Below are 20,674 nucleotides of genomic sequence, written 5' to 3' on the forward strand. Positions count from 1 at the left end.
TCACCGTGCAGCTGGGACCAAACCCAGGCTGGAAACCTCTCCTGGGCTGATGCTTCAGCCCTAGGGGGTCCCTGGACTACCCACCCTGCATCAAACACCTGCCCAGCACTGGCACCCAGAAGCTTTCATGCAGCAGGCCTGTCCTGCTGTCACTTGTCAGAGTCAAAACAGAAGTACCCCAGGTAACCAACACCAGCAAAGCTGGTGGCACTTCACACCTATTATAGGTAGATGAGGCATCCAGGCTGAGCCTAAATACAACTTTTTCCACCATTCCAGGCTTCTCAGATCAGGAGGTTAAGGGCAAAATGATTTTAGGAAATGACATACTCCCTCCCCCATCTCAGAGGGGAACAAAAATACTTGACAGCTAATATTTTATTAGATTTTTTACTAGAATAAGAACTTCTCCTTTCCACAGAATTTCCCCTTCTTATATTCTGTCAGTGGCAGAAAATGCTGAATCACAAACCTGGAGCTTAAAAAAAATAAAAAAAAAAAAAGTATTTCATATGCAGAAGAAACATATCTTACATCATTTCATGCTTCCTGCTCTGCTCTCTGGTGCCACATTCCTCATTTTCAGGCTGTTTTAAAGGTCAGCTTCACAGAGCAAATCCTGACCTCAGACATGGGAAATACGCTGCCTCATCACTCCAGGATCTTTTCTCACATGATTAGTCCCAACATTCTTGCAAGTAGAACAGTCCCCATCACCACTGCCGCAGTCAAAAAAAAAAAGAAGAGAGATTTTTTCTTTCCATTCCCCGAGTTAATATTCACCACCATCACAGCCTCATTTCATAGGCCGAGGGCTACTTGAACGGTGTAATGCTATTGCCATCTATGGGCAAGTAACAGTCAGACTTACAAGTTGAAGTCGGAATACATACCTAAACTGACATCTACTCTCAGCAAAGTTTTAAATTACTTTAAAGAGGATTTTATTTAAGATTTTCCAATGGCTAAGATATAGGATCTGGATAAAAGTTAGTGACAGACAGCAATTACTTCTCATAGTATTTGTCTTAATCCTAAGTATGCATTCATTCAACTGGCTTCATTTTGCCTGAAGAATTTTATCTTGATGCTGTAATTTGAGCAGGTGGGAGGGGTCACAGAAGTACACATTTTAAACAAAAGATCTGAATTTATTTGAAATTACTACTATCAATTATCAAATGTTTAAAGAATGATGGAAGGCACAGCAATGATGAACAAGCTTCAGTGCTACAGGAGAGCTGAAGATTCATTTACTTGCTTAATAACTCTTCAAGAGTTCAACCTTAATAAAAGAACCAGTCAAATAATTTACGGGTTATAAATGACAAATGTATACTGACAAAACAGTTTGATTGAGATATAAAAGTTACTGCGAACTCTTTTTAGCTTGCTTATGCCTCTAAGAAAGAATCCGACTCTTTTTCAGTAACCTAGTGGATCACGTTTGTATGAAAAAAATTTTTGTCAGTAGCTGCAAGAAATACAAAGCAAAACTGAAGCTCCCACTCACTGGGGGACTCTACAGATGACATTTAAAAGAAAGCACAACACCACAGCAAGATGAAAAATGGGTTTTCTGTTGAAGTATAACTAGCCAGAGGGTTATACTGCTCTCAGGTTTATGATAAAGGCATAAAGATTGCCTCCCATGCCTGCAGAGCTCGTTGCCAGGTGGCACAGACCACGCATGGTTAACTTGTCAACCTTGGCCTCTTCTTGGTCCCTGCTGAACCAGTGAAAGGAAAATGCCCAGGCCCTGAGAGCAAAGATTGCCCCACTGCTTGTCACTCAGCTGGGGAGGGGGCGGGGGGGAAAAAAGTGGCTAAGGCATCAGACCCATCTCAGCCCCTTGCCAGAGGCACGGCACTGTAAGACTGAACCTCGTAGAAGTCATACGAGAAGAACCGAAGCACAAAGTCCTCTTCTAACAAAGTCAGAACAAAAATGTTTGGATAGGATTTCTGGAAGAAAGAGCCAGAGGTGTTTGTGAATAAGCAGAAGAATAGGCACTTCCAGTGACCGCAGAACTATAAACAAAAGCACTTTTGTGCACTCACGGATTACTTGCTCTTATTTTCTCTTACAGTCACATGCTTATGTCGGTCCGTACTGTTTGAAAACATGATTCATTAAGACGCCTTAAATTGCAACCAATTATTGTACTATTAATACTGACTTTGTTTTAACTTTCCTGTTACAGTTATGAAACAAATTATACTAAGTATCTCTTACATGACCCAATCCCCACTGAATCGTTTAGAAGTTTCTGTTGATACGTGCACTATATTCCCAAAGTGTTTCAGATTTATGGGCTTCCCCCTTCCCCCTCCCATCATTGTTTCATTGGTTCAGGGACATCCCCTTCTTTTCAGCAGATTGAAACATCCAGTAATCTGAAACAGATTTGGTGACCCTATAGCATTAAATCATGCTTTGTGGTGCTTTATTCCTGCTCCAAAAGACTTTGTGCATTAGTGGGTACATAAAATTGCACCAGAGACTGAATACATATTGAAAAGTAATAAATGATTCCATATGGTCTTAATTTTTCAAAGCAGTGCACCACTGTTTTAAAGCAATAGCATTTAATTTTCCAATTAGGAAGATTTTTAAATAGCCCTTCTAACCCACAGATATGGGAACACTCTCGCTTCAGATATTCTTCCCAGCTGAGAGATTTGGGTGCACCAACAATTTTCACAGTCTAACAGTGTCCTTGGTTAGCTAGCAAGGGTACAATTAGCCAAGGCAGTTAATTTCTTCCTTTTATTCAAAAAAGCTTGTGTCATCATTACTGTGAAGACACAGGTCACAAAGCCTCTGTGAGCAAACTGAATAGCATACATTCCTCTTTAAGCTTCACGTACTTGAACATCTGTCAGACCTCAGCTACAGTTCTTCCCCAGTTTGCCCTGTTTACTTCCAAGGAAAAAAATCAATTTTGGTAAAACAAGGCCTATAATACCTCTACCTAGATATATTTCAAGCTTAACATGCCTATTATGAAGAGTAGCTACCTTATTTAGAAACGGCAGACTCTTTGGCAGATTGGTTCTCAGCATGTACTCAATCACGTGTGCTCACTTAAAAAACTACCCCCCAAAAAATAATTAAAAAAATAAAATCAGGTCTCACTCACTGTCATTGGCTCTCCACAGGTAAGACAGCAGCGAACGACTAGGGATGCAACACCTTTAACACAGCCCTTTGCTGGACTGCAGGGAATGATTTTGGCAAGGCGGGAGAGAATGTGCGCGAATGGAAGAATTCAACTTTTCGGATTCCAGGAGGAGTTTGCAGGGCAGTTAACTATAACTGCATGTCCTGAGCACGTTTAAGTGACATTCACATGAGCTGCAAGGAATGTAAGGCCTTTAATACCAGAAGGAGGACCGGGGCAGAACTGAGGCGCTAAGTTCAGAACTGCCCTCCCAAAAGCCTGTGCTCAACCAATGCCTAATCCTGGAGGCTCTGGAGTCCTATTTTTAGGCTGTCAGCATCCCAAGACACAGGACATTCTGCTTTTGGCACACCCAGAACCACCCCACGTTGGGCAGCTCCGTGCCTCTCTTCTCCCTGGGCCCAGCGCTGGAATTCAGAGCTCAGACACGTCTCTGTGCAAGGTGAGACCCCTGGCCCCGGCTGCGCAGTCTGCTCAAAGCACATCCACCACATACCAGCGGCCTCCAGCTCCTCACAGCACACTGCTCTGATCGCTCTTCCAAGACGGGGACAGCAGGTAGGAGGTGCCCGTTGCTATCCCATAGCTCACTGCAGTGTGTCCCAGGCACTTGGGAAACGTGACCCCCCCGTCCCATTCCTCTGACTTGATGCAGCTCCTGAGTCAGCAGCTACCCAGTTCCTCCTGGGTGGGGGGGAACAGAGAGAACCAGCTGCAAATGCTTATCATCAACTTCCCCACCATGTGCTGAGCCACTGACTGCTTTTGCTTAACACTTCACCAGCCCCTTTGAACCCTTTCTCAACTCCCCAGGGGGGCACTCCCCCCCTTCCCCCGGTGTGCCTTGCAGTGCCCCCCATGACAGGAGACCCAAGGTCAACTTCTCATCCACTTCTGCCCGATGGGGTTCAGATGCCTCCCTCTGACCTTCCTAAAGAGTATCTTACCCACCACCAGGAAGGAGGGAGGCTAGCCTAATGCACACTCTATTTTCAACCAGCCTGTTGAACCCGTACTGCTGCCTGGGGGAGAGGGTGGGGATTCAGGATTCAAGGGAGCAATCAAGAAGAGGCCATGACCTAGCAATAATAACATTGCCACTGGGAAGGGAGGGGAACAGCCTTGGCTTTCAGTCCCCTTTTCCAAGTCTGCTCTATGTACTTTACATTGAACATTTTGTCAGAGGACAAAACACAAAGTTCTGGGAAAAGGACCAGGAGACACATCTCCAGCTCCTAAGCAAAATGCTCTGATCACTGCGGATACAGAACGACAGAGGGAGGGAGGTGCTTGGACTTCTTCCTCCAGGGGCCACATACAGGAGAAGATAATTAATTCTTTGAAGGAACTGCAATAGGCTGTACGTAGGCACCTGCTCTCAAAAGGTGAGGCCAGGCTGACAGCTTCAGCAAAGGGAAACCCTTTCCTGCAGCTGCCCACTCTCTTCACCTGATCCCCAATTAAAGCCCCTCCTGTACCTCTGTGCCTTGGCTTTGCAGGTAGAGGGAAGCAGGACTGTGAAATGCAGTTAAATTTTAAGGCCGTGCTGTACAAGCACCGCTGTAACGAAGCAGGGGCCGAGATGACATCTCTGCACGGTGCCACGTAGTCAGGACAGCCACCTCGGGGACACGTTTTTGTCCCAATGCAGACAAGCAGCAACGCCACAGTTTCAGAGGCGCAGCTTTCAGGTCTCCCCATCTGCGCTCTACCTCCAGGCACTGACCACACCGGGTCCCGCTGCCAGACAGGCTCCCGGTCCCTCTCCCTCACGCAGGGCGGCGATCCCCCCAGAGGGGGGCTTCGACTGCGCTTTGAGACAAGGGGAACCGGGAAACCGGGGGACCCCTTTGCCTGACCCTCGGTGCCGCCGTGGCTTCTGGCTGATGGCGATTTTTAGTGCGAGCGTCACGGTACCTTCAGGAAAGGCTTTTTCTCCCAGCGCCGCTGCAGGCGGTGCCCGCAGCCCTCCCGGGCCGAACGAAGGGGCGGCTTCATGCGACGGGGCCCGGGCAGGCCTTGCAGGGGACCTTTACCGGACCCTCTCCGCCAACCAGCCGTCGCCTTCCCGCCAGCCAGGGCCTGGCGACCGGCGCTCAACCCGGCGCCAGGCAGGCAGGCAGGCAGCCAGTCAGGGACCGGGACCGGGACCGGGACCGGGACCGGGACCGGGACCGGGACCGGGACCGGGACCGGGACCGGGACCGGGACCTCCTCTCCCCACCCCCCGTCTCGCGCCCCCTCCCCGCGCCGCATTTTACTCGATTGTTTATTATTTTCCAGGGGGCGGTGGCGGGGCGGAGGCGCTGACCAATGGGAAGCGTCGCTGCCCTGACGGGCGACAGGCGTCTGCCAATAGGCGGCGGGGGCGGGCCCCGGCGGTCACGCGCGGCTCTAGAGCATGACATCATCTGTTTGCACGGCGCAGCCTAGCTTGGTGCGGGCGGGGCGGTGGCGAGGGGGCGGGGCCGCCGCCAGGGGGCGGGGCGGCGGGGATGGGGCCGGACGGGGGCGGGACGGGGGCGGGACGGGGGCGGGCGGGCAGCGGCCTCGACGGGGCTTGGCGGGGCGGGAGGCCGCGGCCGGGCCTTCCCTTCCCCTCTGCTAGCCGCCGGCGGGGCGGAGAGTGTCGGTGACCCCCCTCCTTCCTCCCCCCCTCCTCGGCTCACCAGGCGGCCGTGTCCCAGCGGCGGGGAAGTCGCTCCCGGCCGTTGGGCTCGCGGCGCCTGAGGGGCGGCCCTCCCAACCGTCGGTTCAAACCCCCGGCTCCCCGCTGAGGTAACCCCGCCGCGGGCCTTCGGGCAAGGCCGCTGACCCCCGGTGTGTGGGCAAAGGAAGGTGTTAAATTATAATAATGGAGTAATTAAGAGACAAGCGGGTATGATTAAGCCCCTCTGAGGTAACCCAGACGGGTTAAGTGACATGCCCCGGGTTGCACAACGAGTCAGTGGCGGGGCAGAACGGCATTTGTCCGTCCGGACCAGCCCCAGCCAAGCGGGAGAGCTGTCTGCCTGCCTGCCTGTCTGTCTTCACAGGTATCAGAGAGGTCCGTGGGGGTGTCCTGATGGGGCAAGAGGCAAGGGGAGATGATTAATTGTCTCCTTGAATCATTAACAGGAACTGCTGCCGTGAAGATTAAATCCTTTCATGTAATGTAAACTGAATTAAAAAAAAAAGGTGGAGTTTCTTGCCCGATCTTAGCAGTTTGACTCATTTCACCCTAATGATATAAACTCAATAATTGCATGTACTCCCAAGTATTCAAAAATTATGATGCAAGCTTTTGAGTAGCATAATGTCAGTTTAAAAATCAGGTTTAAAAAGGTTTTAAAATATGCAATTAGGTGGGTATGTTTTTTTTTCTACTTTCTTCCTGTCCTTGAAAGTATACTTGGGTCACATCCATGGCGCATCAGGAACTTGGCTATTGGTTTAAAATGGATGCTGAGATGCTCCTTTAATGGGACTTTAAGAACAGGGATTTCAGGAAAACACCAGTATTGCAGGACTCATAAATAAAGCTGAGAGAGCTGGCAACGCCGCTATGCGCTGCTATTTGTGGCTGTTATTAAATGTACAAAACTGTTAGAAACCTTGTACTTCTATCCGTGAGAAACTGAGAGTCTTTCTTGGCCTACAGGGTGCAGCTTTGCAGTGGGCCTTGGCAATGCAGATGTGAGTCTGCTTTAATGACAATTTGAAGCGATAGGGTTGAATTTTCCCACTTGCTCAACTTCACAGTTCCTTACTCTAGACCAGGATTTTTTGAGGTTTCATTGTAAACATTGTTTCTTCCAGAAAGGTGATCCTACTTTTTTTAATGTGGATGCTGTAGTCACTGTACTCCACACAGTGCAGAAATGGGTCAAGAACTCAGTGCTCAGTTTTAGGTGTATGCAGAGCTGAATGCTTCCAGTCCCCAAATTGTCAAGATCACTTGAGGAAAGAGTTCTTCTCTCTACAGTAGTAATGTCACCGTTTCCTTCTGCTACAGCACTTCTCTTCCTTCTCCTCCCCTCCCTTGCAGCGGTCAGTCAGCCAGTTCACAGGCTGAAGTCCAACTTCGATTGATCTTTAAATTGCTGTTCATCACTTTGAGGAAAATTTTATAGTCAGAACTCTGTAGCCATCTTTGGCAAACCCTTCATGTCTCCATGGCACAATTTGGACCCGTGCTCTGCGTCTACCCGCCAGTTGGCCAATCTCCCCTTAATAGCCGGGGAACCCATTAGCCAGTTTTAGCCAAATTGGGCAGAAAGGTTAAAGTCTCAAAGTAGGAAGTTGGCTGGCTTATGGATGACATTTTTTTCTGATCAGCATACGGGCTGCTCTGAATCGGACACAAAACCTACTGCCCTTTGCCCAGTCTGTGTTTAAAGGACGTAGTAGGGAACTGTGGGAAGAACGAAAAATACACTGAGGGAGCCGCTCTCTCACGCGTCGGATGGGAGGGGTTGGCAGGGTTATTGTGGTGGACACAAACCTCTGGGAGACCAGGCTGCAGGATGGCTTTTGCAGGCTTACAAAACAACCCGTCATACACTTGTTTGTGTGAAGCCCATGTAGACAATGCAGCCGTTGTAGACAATGCAGCCGTTGTTTAACGTAACTGCAATATAACATCATTTTATTGAGCGGCAATATACACTTTACGGTAGATTTCTATAATGATGTAACGACAAGGAGAAGTTCAAGCTCCCCCACCCCCCGTGCAACTTTAGCTTCAACCATGCTTCTGCACTAAGTGCAGAAGTGCTTCAACCATGCTTCTGGCTCTGATAAAGCCAGAAATGTGACCTGGGCTTCTCTAGCCACCAGCCCAGGAGAACGTGGGTTATGGCAGAACAAAGGAGGGATCATACCTGGGTTACCACCGTGAACTGGTATGTTCCTGTCTTACAGGAAGCTGGGACTCTGAATCGACAAAAATGGAAGAATGAGAATGAAAATCGAGCTGATGACAGCCTGTGATAGTTGAACATTAGAAGCTTAAAAGAGTTAATATCAATGCAAAAATCACTTATGATGATTCCCACCCAGAGTGTTGTTGTGCAAATGTTACTTTCCCCGAAGCAGTATGCCACAGGCCCCACATCTCAGGGGTCTTGCGTGGTCCACATATGGCTGAGGTCACCCACAGGGATGATTCAGAGCTGCAAAGTAACTGTGACCCCGGCAGATCCATATAATCAGGTACCATGATAGGAACGCAGCTTCTCCCCTCTTCTTGAGTGGGGAGAGTAGATAAAAGGAGATGCGGAGGAAGACGCAGCGCTGCCCTGAAACACTCGCTGTCTAAGTAGGCACAACAAGTGAGCGAGGCTTTCAAATGGCCTCAGGGCTGGCCTAACTTTATTCCTGTTGAAGTCAGCGATAAAACTCCCATAAACGGAGCCTTTTTGAAAATCCCACCCTGGGGGCATTGAAGTACTTAAAGGAAGAGACTAGAAATCGTGCAGGCTTTAGATTCAATTTTGATCAGTTTTTTATATGTATTTCAGTGGGCCCAGCCACGGAACGGCGATAAGAAGAGCTTCTCTGTCTTTCCGTTTTGCGCACACACATTCCTTAAGTAAAATGTGTAGGAACAATTATACTGCGGTTTTAATTCCGCCTCTAAACTGCAATATCACGAGTGCACACGTGCTGTGTGGAGCTGTGAAGAACTAACTGGTACCGTGACTTAGTGATAAAGGCTGTACGGCTGAGAGAGCAGGGAATTCTGAAGAGGGCAGATAATCTTGCCGTAAAGGCCCAGAGCTGGCACTCGGGAGATCCAGTTTTATTTCTCAGTTCTGACACGGGCTTCCTGTATGACCTCAGCACAGTCACGTAATTGCTCGGTGCCTCAGTCCATCATCTCTTTAATAGGGTTACTACTTACTTACTTCCTTTCTCCCGCCCTGGCCTGCCTTACTTAGGCTGTAATTCTGCCAGGGAGTGGAGCATTTCTTACCACGTGCAGGGGCCTTCACCCAGTACAATGAGACCTGATGGCAATGCCTGTACAGCAATGCAATGCCAATTAAATAAATAAAGGAAGATGATGATATCATTTAGGACTAGGTTTGCAGCTTGTAAGGTCAAAGTGCTACGCTTCCCTGCAACCTCGGGACCTAAGGAAGCGCTCCACGGGGAGGTTTCTCCACTGGTCAAAATCAGTGCCATGGAGTAGCAGGTTTTGGGAAAGGGCTGAGCATCCATCGCAGCTTCGCAGCCAGCCTTCTCTGGCTGACTGCTGGAAGCCACAAGTAGAGGCTTCTGGAAGCCACAAGGAGAGACTCCTCAGAGATGCGGCGTTGGACTAAGTGTCTTCTTACCTTGTCTGATCTCCATTCCTGGCTCTTCAGTGCTACTGCAGTTCTCATCCCCTACCAACTGCTAAATCATGCCCATGAATGCCAGTATCACAACTGCAGAGTAGCTGGTGTCTTTTTGACCCGCCTTGCATTCCTGGAAGGGGCCACGTTACAACAAAAGCCACGGCAGGGCACGCAACGTCGTGACCCAAAATGGAGCTGCAGTGAAAATTATTTCCATTACTTGAACCTGCATTCATTCTGATTAATTCAGTGTCTCCTGCTATATTTAGATAACTGAGGATTAATTGCATGCATACTGAAATGCTGTCCCCTGTAATAAAATCATGCCGAACTATTCCTAACTTGAGTGCCACTTGAATTCGAAACCTAACCAGACCCTGAGGGCCTTAGCCCTTACTTAGCAGGACGTGTAAGGCATGTAGGATCAGGGCCTTGCTGTTTTCTAATCAAACCAAATGGTTTTCAAATCTCATTGCTTGTCTGTAACGCTAAATAAATCAGGAATAATTTAATTTGACTGCTAATTCTACCTAGCCATGCTTCAGAAGCACACCTGCTTCTTGGTGCATGTGGTTATCTGTATCTGGTGTCAGAGGCAACACTATTTTTGTGCTAAATCTGGTCCCTAGTTTAGGTCGGTACAAAGCTAGGTGAGAACTGATACATATACATTGCTATGTAATGTATTTATAACTACAGCAATATTAATAGCTCTATATTCCTTGGCTTTGTGGGTCACCCCTTTATGCAACCCATAATTAAGTACACCTTCAACTGAGGTACTTTGGAGGGCTTTCTGCCAGGGCATGGCCTCTGAGGAGGAAGGACAGCCGGATTACATTCACGCGGGGACGTGGCTGAACACGCTCCCCCGTCACCCGCAGGCGCAATGAACGTTTCCAAAAAATGGCTAAACCGGGCTCCGAATTTGAAGTTTACCGGAATAACTTGTGCACCAGTAGTTTATGACAGGTCAGAAGAGAAAAAGTGCACTATTCCCGCGCTGCGACTGGCAGCTGGAGCTGCTTTTATGGTGAAGTACCGGCAGCCAGTGCCGCAGCCGTGCTGCTTCCCGGTCCGGTGAGCCTGGCAAAGGGAAGAGTTGGGGAAAAAACAGACGGTTCCGTCCTTTCCTGCCGTTTAAAGTCTAGTAAACCTCTGGAAAGAGTCACGGCGTGCCTTGAGAGACCCCAGCCAGGCCCCGGGCCAGCGGGGGACGCGGTGCCGCTGCGGAGCTCAGGGCTGACGAGCGGGCAGCCGCCGTCCCCGCCGGGTCACAGCCGCCTCCCCAGCCCCGCCGGCTCCCCCCGGCCCGGCCCGGCCCGGCGCTCCCGCCCCCTCGGGGCGGCCCGTCCGCGGCACCGCCCGCCCGTGGGCGGGCCGTGCCGTGCCGTGCGGTGCGGTTAGGTTGAGGCTCCCTGCGTGTGTCTATAACTTTGTGTTGCTGCCGGTGGTTGTTAGGAGGAGGAGGAGGAGGGATGTGGAAGTCGGCGGCGAGCAGGGTGACAGGCTGCTCGGGCGGGCTGCGGCGGCGGCGGGCGGATCGCTTGCTTCTCGCCGGCTGCTCGCAGAGGGAGCGGGTGGTTCGCCGCTTTCCCTTCCTTCGCCTTTAAAGGGAAGGCTCCTCGGAGCTGAAGGCGCAGGAGCAGGAACCATGCAGCAGCGCTGCTTCTGCCTCCCGTGAATTCGGATCTCGATTTCTGCCGGTGTGGAGGTGGCTGTTGATTCTTCACCCCCCCCCGCCTCCCTCTCCTCCCGATGTGGCTCTCCCTGCCTCTTCTGCCTGCGCTTTTTAAATGACTTGAGTGAAGGGGGGGAAAAAAACTGTCAAGATGGCAGCAGCAGGAGCAAGGAGGTTATGAATGTGGTGTTGATGCTGGAACAAAACCTATTCTCTTTGGCAGCCCTAGGGAGGGCTTAAAGCTTCTGGACCTGTTGGAAGACTGGCGATTTGATTTGTTCCCGTTGTGTTTGCTTTTTCCCTGCGAGAAGAAGGATTTTTAATTTATTTTTTTTTTTTTAAAGACCAGCCCCCGGGGTAGCTTCTCCTGCCCCCTGCTCCGTCGGCTGTGAGATTTTGGGGGGCTGCTTGTGTGTGGCTCGGGGGGTACCGCAAAGTGACAGGCTTGCGCTAGTGTGCAGTTGGATGTATGCTAAGACTTCGGCTGCCTTTAGGGCGTTTTGAAGAAGGAAAAAAGTCTTCGGCGTAACCTGAAGGATCCCTCTCCCTGCCCTCTGCCGAGGGAGGGGGCAAAGGACCACCCCCCCCGAAAAGGAAGATATCTGTGGAAGCGACGAGGAGCAAGCTCGCGGGCGCCGGGGGCGGGGGGGTGTCCTCTCCCGGCTGGATACAGCGCGGTTCCCGCTGGAGCGACTTCTGCATCCGCATGGAGTGAAACATAAACAAACGCGCACACGCACCGCGGGAGCGAACGCCGCTCCGCCGGCGCGGAGGGCAGCGCCGCGGGCACCCCCGGCACCGCCCGGCACCGCGCTGCCGCTCCGGCTCCTAATCTGATTTTTTTTTTTTTTTTTTTTTTTCCTTCCCCCTCCTTCCCTCCCTCTCTCCCTCCCCTTCTCTCCCCCCCCCCCCTGCCCGGCGTGCGCATCGCCCGCGGCGAGCGGAGATCGGGGTGCAGCGGGAGAGCTTGCCACCAAGCCCGTAGCGGAGAGCGGCATGCCCGCCCGGCGGCCCCCCGCCTGCTGAGGCTCCCGTTGGCACCGAGGAGGCGGCGGAGGAGGAGCGGGGTCGCCCGCCCCGTCGCAGCGCTCCGCCGCCGCAACCGCCCGCGGGGGAGGCCAAGATGGCAGAGGCGTCGCCCCCCGCCCCGCTCTCCCCCCTGGACGTGGAACTGGACCCCGAGTTCGAGCCGCAGAGCCGCCCCCGCTCCTGCACCTGGCCCCTGCAGAGGCCCGAGCTGCAGGCCAGCCCCGCCAAGCCCGCCGGCGAGCCGCCCGCCGACGCCGCCTCCATGATCCCCGAGGAGGAGGACGACGAGGAGGAGGGGGGCAGCTCGGCCATGGCCGTCGGCAGCGCGGCCCCCGCGGGCGGAGAAGCGGCGGCGGCGACCACCGTCGTCCCGGAGGAGTCGGCGCGGCTGCTGGCCCCGCTGCCCGGAGGCGGCCCGGAGGGGCCGAGCCTGTCGCCGGGGGGAACGGCGGCGGCGGGCGGCGGGGGGCTGAGCGGGGGCCCGGCGGCGGCGCCGAGGAAGTGCTCGTCGCGGCGCAACGCGTGGGGCAACCTCTCGTACGCCGACCTGATCACCCGCGCCATCGAGAGCTCCCCGGAGAAGCGCCTCACCCTCTCCCAGATCTACGACTGGATGGTCCGCTGCGTCCCCTACTTCAAGGACAAGGGCGACAGCAACAGCTCGGCCGGCTGGAAGGTGAGGCGGGGGTCCCGGCGGACCCACCCAGCCGCCCCGACGGGCGTGCTGCCCCCGGGGGAGGCGGCGGCGGACGGGGGTGGGGGTGCCGGCGGCTTTTCCCGACGGCAGCCAGCCGGGCTCTGCTGCTGGCCGTGCTGGGGGTCGCGATGTCGCCTTTGCTTATTTTATTTTATTTTATTTTTTTAAGGGAGGGGGTAAGAAAAGTTTTGGCTCTTTCCTGTTGCTGTGTACAAGCGGGGAGGGCTCCGAACTCCTGGAGCAGGGGAGAAGCTGGAGCGGAGCTGGCTTCTCTGGTGCGCAAACACATAAGCAGGGCAAGAAAAGGAAGAAAAAAAAAAAAAAGGAAAAAGTATTTTTAAGGGTGGGGTTTTGTTTTTTTTGTTTGTTTGTTTTTTGTTTGTTTGTTTTTTTTTAAGTTATAGGTATCTACGGTGTAGCTTATACTGGAAATAAGCAGAGTTGCTTTTATGCGGGGTCAATCTGAGTCTTAAAGCTCAAATACAGAACGACTCCATTATTTGTGTCAAGAAATACCCCCGTGGTTTCCTGCACGTTCCTCAAAGGCAATAGAGGGAAATTCGGGTCTTGACATTTCTTCGTAAAGTTAATCAAAGCATGGAGTTATTGGCTGCTCAGCCACAGGAACGCTTGGTTTGCGCTTCCTGCGGTGCCAGTGTATGAGGGCACCGTCTGCTGATAAATCCCATATATCCAAGCATTTTCTGTCCAGCATTGCGACAGTTAGCAGCTAAGATTACTGCTGTTTTAGTAAGTGAGAAAAAATAAATAAATCTGGTTTTGTGGCTTGTTTACTTAGTGCGTGCAAAAGCACGTTGCAGGCAGGCTGGGCTTTGCTCTCAAAGGCAGAGTGTAAGAAGGCCTACCAGGAGCCGGTGCTGCATGTAAAGCACATTTGTAGTGATTTCCAGAGCTGCTTTTCCCTCCCCGGTTTTCCACGTCCGTCTGTTAGTGTCTGTTGGACACTGAAATGTCGCGTACTTGCAGCTGTACAGAAATGCAGGTGCTGCTTGATGTCGGTACTGTTTGCAGAGGGAAATCCCGGTACGGTTCAGTTGCTGCCGAGGGCCGGTGCTGGGCAGCATCCGAGACCCGAGTTTTTTGAATGGATGGCTGAAGGTGAATTCGCCGGGAAGTTTTATTGTGTTACAGAGAAATAAAATTTTCTCTTTGACTCTCTCTAGCTTTGGATCAGAGGATAATTTACAGTATACAAATCAGTCAGAAATACTGTATGGATGAAGCATTTCTGGCAGTTTTTGTATTAGCAGCCCTGGCTCATTTTGGTGCCTGACTAGGACTTGCTGCTCGGAACTGAAGTGCAGCTGTGTGATTTTTACCTTCCAAATGGAGCACTGTAGAGGAAGCTTTTCACTGGCAGTACTTGTCTCAGGCTGGGGAAAATATAAACACAAAGTTTTGTCGGTGGCATAGCTAATTCAGGACAAGGCTCTTAAAAACACACATCCTTTTTACAGCTTTTACCTCTGTATTAGGTGTTGAATTTTGATCTAACTTCAGAAGTGCGACACAGAGCGTGATAAAGGGTTACGTCTTCCGATGACAGCCCGTGCCTTCAGGAGTCGTTTGGTTTCACGCAGAAGCAGTGGCTTTAGATGTCAGCTGCTATGACAAATCCAGGCTTTTTATCTGATACATTGAATTTTCGGTAAATTCTTGATACTTGATTCAAAGGAAGACTTATCGAATGATGGGGCTGATACTGTTTCAGCTGAATTTGGTGGCAAAACTCCCATTCGCTTCAGCAGAAGCAGGATCTGGGCCATAACGCAAAGTGCTTACATTGATTAGTATGCTTCATACAGTCACAATTTTTCTGACAATTTATACTGTTAATTTGATATTGATTCCTTTGCTGAGCAGCATTAACTGGTACTTGGAGCTAATTAAAATGTTAAAAACTTGGATCCCTTGAGATTCCTCTGATATAATTTAGTTCAGAAGTTTCTCACAAGCCTTTAAGATGACCTTTCTTGGGAGACGCAGGCACACTGGTAGGAGAAAATTCTGCCTCTTTAATGACTGTGAGCTGTCTCTGGAAGTTAGGGTGAGGCGTTGGATCGCGTTAACGGCGGGTGCAGTTGTGCGTGGGTGGCAGGGGCATTCTGGAAGGGGCAAAGGAGAGGTCAGGAGCTAATAATTTGCCAGGCATCCAAAACTGCAAAATTTTAATTCCTTAGCAGGGCTAGAGTTTCTTTTAATGTACGCGTATACATTCAGGAGAGGACTGTTTTGGAAGAGGACTATTTCAGTTTCTTTGGGTGGAACGTAAATTAGTTTGTGCAGAGGCAACACTCCTAAGTAGAGACTCCATCTTAGTCTCCTGATGCTAAAACACATTATATGTTATTATCATCTTTGTTTCCCTCACAGGTAATGAATACAACTCTTCAGGAACTAATGTCAGCTTTTCACATCAGACTTTTTCAGATTGCTAGTTACACTGAGATTTTAAATGAACAGAAGATACTTCCGTATCAGAAAGCTTTTATCTTAATTTAGAATATTTTTACACAGCTAAATTCATCTTTGAAGGCAGGAAGCCCATTTAACAATATTCTGCTCTGGCACTGAGTGGGAAAATTGTCATTTTAAACAAAGGGAAGAAGAGAACTTGGTTTTATTATCTTACGTATTATTATATATGAAATATTAATACCGTTTCCAGTGAGATGTGCTGAATACCATAATCCGTAAACAGAGCTGGGATTATACTCCTCAAAACAATTATTTTAAGAGCTATAAATTAAAGTTACAACTATCACTTTTTTTTTTTCTTTTCTCTTTTTTTTTGCCTAGGGCATTAAAGCAGAAGTGAACATTTCAGATGTGGTTAGGAAGGCATATATTACGTTTCCGCTAATTCAGATAGGGTTTGCCCAATACACCCCCCCCCCCCCCCAACAGTCGTCTTTGCCTCCCGCTCCCCCTGGCCCTGGTGGGACGTTAGCTGACCTAATACAGCCTGAGAGCTGACTAGGGCAGTAGTGTACGGTGCACGGCCGCAGAGCCGGCACGCTGCGGATGCGGTCATGTCCCGCAGGCAGCCTGGTTTCATACAGTCCTGTACGCTTCCAAATCACCGGGAAGGGTTTAGGTGCATGCTTCAATATCCGCTTACTGTCTCAGATACTTACAGAGGGTCAGTATTTATATTTATCATGACTTGGAGGGGGGGGGGAAAGGTCTGAGGGTGAGCTGGTTTCATCCTTGTGACACGCGCTGTGCCAGGCGGCTGTTGCAGGTGCTTCCACAGAGCTCCTCCATGACCGGATTGAGCCGTCTTTCCAAATTCAGGTCTCCGTTACTCTGTCGATGTCCTGCAGTCACAAAACTACTGTCTGTGCTGACTTAAAAACCAAGTTTTTCCCCCCAAATATGTAGGATGCAGTCACTCCACTCAGTAATCTTGACATAGAAAACTGAAACACCTTTGTGTCCGTGTCTGTAGTAGAGGTGCCAGGTTTCACTACAGCTTAAGTACTTCCGTATCTCTTCCTATAATGTTATTTTGTAATTTCTTGCAGCACTATCTTGTGAAACAGTCTTTTCTACATGTAGAGTACACTAGGGGGACTATTTTCCTCTTTGTTGAGCGGTATGGCAAGACTATGAATCTGGTCTTTTATACACAGATACCAGCAGTTCCCAAATTTAAATGCAACTGATTTGCTTTGATTTGTTTTGTGTATCGGAAGTCTGTTTGTTTACACCTGTTGCATTCATCTTCCTCACGAAAGATAAGCACTAGCTGCTGGGACATTTACTTTGAAGGGGAGATTTTTGTAAACTTTGTACACGGACATTTCACCGTTCCTTACCATGTTTTATTGACCAATATGTACCGAAGGGCTGCAGTCCCTTCAGTGTAGCAAACACATGAGTCTCTTCTCTGATTATTGAGACTTGAAAAGGCTTGAGAAATTTGCAAGTGATGTAGACAGATGTCTAAATCTGTTAGCCAGATGCTGATAGGCAAGATGTGCTGGACATTTTTTATCGTCTTTTTGCAAAGGATGTGGGAAGGAAGCAACACCACTCTCTGTTCTTCTTATGTCTCCTTCCTCGAAGTGGCACACAGCGTCTTTATCAGGAGCGGCAGTGTAAAACTGGAGTTTGTATCAGTTTAATTTTTTTTGTCTGCTGTCTTTTTTTTCTTTTTCTTTTTTTTTTAAAGAATGTGTTTCTCAGTTAACTGCTAGTATGAATTTTATTCTTCTATTGTATATACATATATTTTTCTTTCTAATTTTGAGCTGCCTTGTTCATCTGCACACAAGGGCTTGGGTTGCAAACTGTAGCCCGATTATTTTAAGTTTTGATCTACCGAAGCGAGCACGGGTTTAAGCACGTGAATGGATCCTTGGGACTTCACTGGGATTACTTGTGTGCTTAAACTTACTGCTTAAGCATCTTACCTGATCAAAGCCTTACTGTGTTGTGCTTTAACAAAATACTCAGTAACATCTGTAAGTGAATTTTGTGCTGAGCAACATAGAGAGATGTGTGGTTCCAGCCCCAGAGTCAAACCCACTGAATAACAAGCTTCTTGCATCAAAGAGGAGTATACTTTAGTATCAAAGTAACAAATGACTTTTTCAACTTTCCAGCAGAAACCATATGTAGATATTAGCGCACATTATTATTTTATATCTGTAACATACATCAAAGATCTCACTTTTCCCCAGCTCATGCAGGCAGGCGACAGCTATTGGAGGAGAGAGAGAGACACCGAGTAGCTCTCCCAGAATCATTGACATTGTTTGATCCACAGTGTGACAGTGAGGAGCACCTGCACTGAAGGACTTGTTAAATGCAGATATATTTGCCTTGGTGAATGTCATCAGCTGTGAAGAGTCACAGGCTCTAATAAACTTAACTTTTGATGTGAATGGGAAACCTCCAGTGAATGATGCGGGATGGTATCGCTGTCAGGTAAACCTGCATGACAAATACTGGAATTGATGTTCCTCAGTTTTTTAGAGACAGAAGATAACCTAAAACAGTCATAGAACCAACATTGGTGTTGTCTGTAATAGGTTATTAGTGTCAATATTTGAGCATATTTAAAATAGGAAGCTTGAGAGTCAAGAGATTGGCCCCTACACTTACCTGTGTGTTTGAAAGTACATGGTTATTGCTAACAAAAGTTGGAGCACCTTAGTCTCTTTTATATCCGCTGTATTGTATTGGCTTGAACAAACACTGTCTGAGACTATCAGGCTGGGGAAGAGAGACATCCTGGCACTCCTGCCCCGGGATGTCCTGCTTCTGCTTGGTTTTGTCCTGGTAATGCGAGCGACGTCTCACACGCCAGGCCGTTTTGTATTCGGGTCATTTTGATGGTGCTACACCACTCTGCTGTAATCCTGGGAGATTAGGGGAGGCTGGGCACGTGCTGGTGCATTTAGAAAGGCGAGTGATTAGGGTTAGCCCGGTGGTTTTGTGAAAGCTCTTTGTGCTGAGGTGGACAAAGTAGAACCCTGGGGTCGGTGGCGTCCCTTGCAGAAGGCAGGCAATGCTGGGGGGGGGTAACGTGCAGCCCCCCCCCACATCCCCTTGCAGCGACCGGGCTGGTTTGAGCCAGCTTGCTGGGGGTGGATGGGGAGAACAAGCATGAAATCACCCCAGAAAATTACAGGTGGGTGTGCTGGGTTCAAAGGGAGGCTGAAGGGATTGCCTTGGAGATAAGGGAAAACCGAGGATTAACAGCCAAAGCATTTCTCTAGGTGGCAGCCTCCTAAAGGTGCCCTGCAAGGTTTTGGCAGCCAGTAATTTTGCGTGGAAGTATGGAAAATCTTTTGTGAGGATTGTTTCTTATTTGCAATGCAATTACAGTGGGTCTTAGCATAGTGGCGGCTCGCCAAGGGAGAAACTGAAAGTGTTTCCTAATGCAAGTTGTTACTTAGACTAAAATCTTTGCGAGTTCTTGTTTCTCTCCCACTTTTTTAAAAGCCTTACTACTATCTCCAACACAGAAAATGTGCCCAAGGGCAGGGTTGTAAAATGGCAGTGTTAGTTTCTTTTAAAGGCATGAGGCCCTCCGCGTTTCGAGGCAGACTCTCTGGAGGAGGGTGAGCTCTGAGCATCTTCCCGCTGCTGTTCCATTCCCCCGCCACAAAAAATTGTGATTCCCAAGTTGGAACTGGAGAGGGGCCACGAGCCTCGCCAGGTCCCGGGGCAGGAGGCACATCCAGGTCCCGCAGCACGTAGCGAGCATCCCGATAAAGGCCTGCCCGATAACACAGCTCTCGGGGAGCTGCAGGGGTTTTTTTTGATGTGGCTTTTCTTGGGGCTGACAGTACGTGCGTAGCGCAGTGGTTCAGGAGCAAAATTAAGTGTTCAAGTAATGTGCACAGTCATACAGTTTTTGGTAGTGCTGCCTCAGCACACCATGAGTTAAGTGAAGATTATGCTTAACCTTTTATTTGCTCTTTTTTTTTGTGCTTCTACAAACTTAGACTGTTCTTTTCTGTTACAATTTCCTGAGCATTGCCACACACTAAGCTTGGAAAATGAGGTGCATTTAGCCAATTTATGGCCTGACATATGTTAATTAACATTAATTACCTGCTTGAATAGTCCATTTAGCACTTATTATTAAAAAGTGGCTTGTCTACAGAAGGGGATTTTCCTTCAGAGTGAGATGTTTTGTTGTAACTTGCTTCAGACGGGGTATCCTGTGCTTCTCTGCAGGGCTGTACCAGTTTCTTGATGTTCCAGTTGCGTGTGTGGCATACTGTTGCACCACTGAAAGGCACCAACTCCTTACCCATGTGTATTTGACATTTATTTGACATCAGCTTAACCTTCCCAAGTAAACCAGTGTGTTCCCAAGTGGTTTTTGCTAGTGGTGGGTACAGCTCTTGCTCTTCTGATTGAGGTAGCTGGAGACAGAGCCATGCTTCTCAGCTTGCCAGGAACTGCAGGGAGATCTGGAGGCCTGTGGTGATGTGGCCCCAGCCCCTGTTTGGGGTGGAGGGGTAGGAAAAGCTCAGGTGTGCAAAGCTGGAAGGGGTGCATGGGAGTTGCTGGGACACCCTGTGTTGCCCTGCAAGGAGGGCGTCTTCAGCCCTCCGAGGATGATGGACCTTGAGGCTCCCGCAGCCCTTGAGAGCAGGCCACCGCTGGAATGGAGCATGGTCTTCAACAACAGCAGATTATGTCTTGCTGTATTCATCAGCTACGTCATCCGTTATCTCCTGGGCAATGTGTTGGGCAAGGGTTGTCACAGGTCATTGGTCTAAAACATGTGAGATGAGGGGAGTAGCAAGCAGAGAGCATTCGTTCAATTTCCAAATACCAATATTAAACAAAAAAACCCCAAACATTCCTCAATTCCCCATCCCCCATTTGCTCCGTTCCTGTCTTGTGAGACTCCAGGGACATTATGTCCTACTTCACCTTCTCCATCCTTCCCTTTGTAACACCAGCCCGGGGGGTTGCACGGTGCATGAGGTGCCTCTGTGGGAAATGGAAGGCTGACTTGTAACTCTGCATGGCGTGTGGCAGAGTATAGGTGCTTTTTGGCTGGGGATGCAGCGTGGAGGCAGTTGGGCTGACAAAGAGCAATTTCAGGGCAGTGTACAGGGTTGGGAGCAAGGGAGTGATTGCGTTTGTGCACTGCCTTATCCCTGTGGTGAAATAGCAAGGGAGCTGCCTTTTAGTGGGGCTGGAGAAGAAGAGCATCGCTGTGTCGCCATTGCTTTTTGCCGGAGTGGTTCCTCCTGATGTTGCAC

The 20,674-nt window shown here is 49.5% G+C and overlaps 1 protein-coding gene across 2 annotated transcripts in view; it reads left to right on the forward strand.

Moving 5' to 3' along the window:
* The first annotated feature begins 12,311 nt into the window (after nucleotides 1-12,311).
* Nucleotides 12,312-20,674, forward strand: part of FOXO3 (forkhead box O3) — a 95,345-nt gene continuing 86,982 nt past the window's right edge. For both annotated transcript variants that reach the window (XM_074150148.1, XM_074150149.1), the window contains exon 1: nucleotides 12,312-12,893. In XM_074150148.1, coding sequence (XP_074006249.1) covers nucleotides 12,312-12,893 — 582 coding nt within the window. The remainder of the gene's footprint in view (nucleotides 12,894-20,674) is intronic.

This window comes from Numenius arquata, chromosome 7 (assembly GCF_964106895.1).
Source record: "Numenius arquata chromosome 7, bNumArq3.hap1.1, whole genome shotgun sequence".
Taxonomy (NCBI): domain Eukaryota; kingdom Metazoa; phylum Chordata; class Aves; order Charadriiformes; family Scolopacidae; genus Numenius; species Numenius arquata.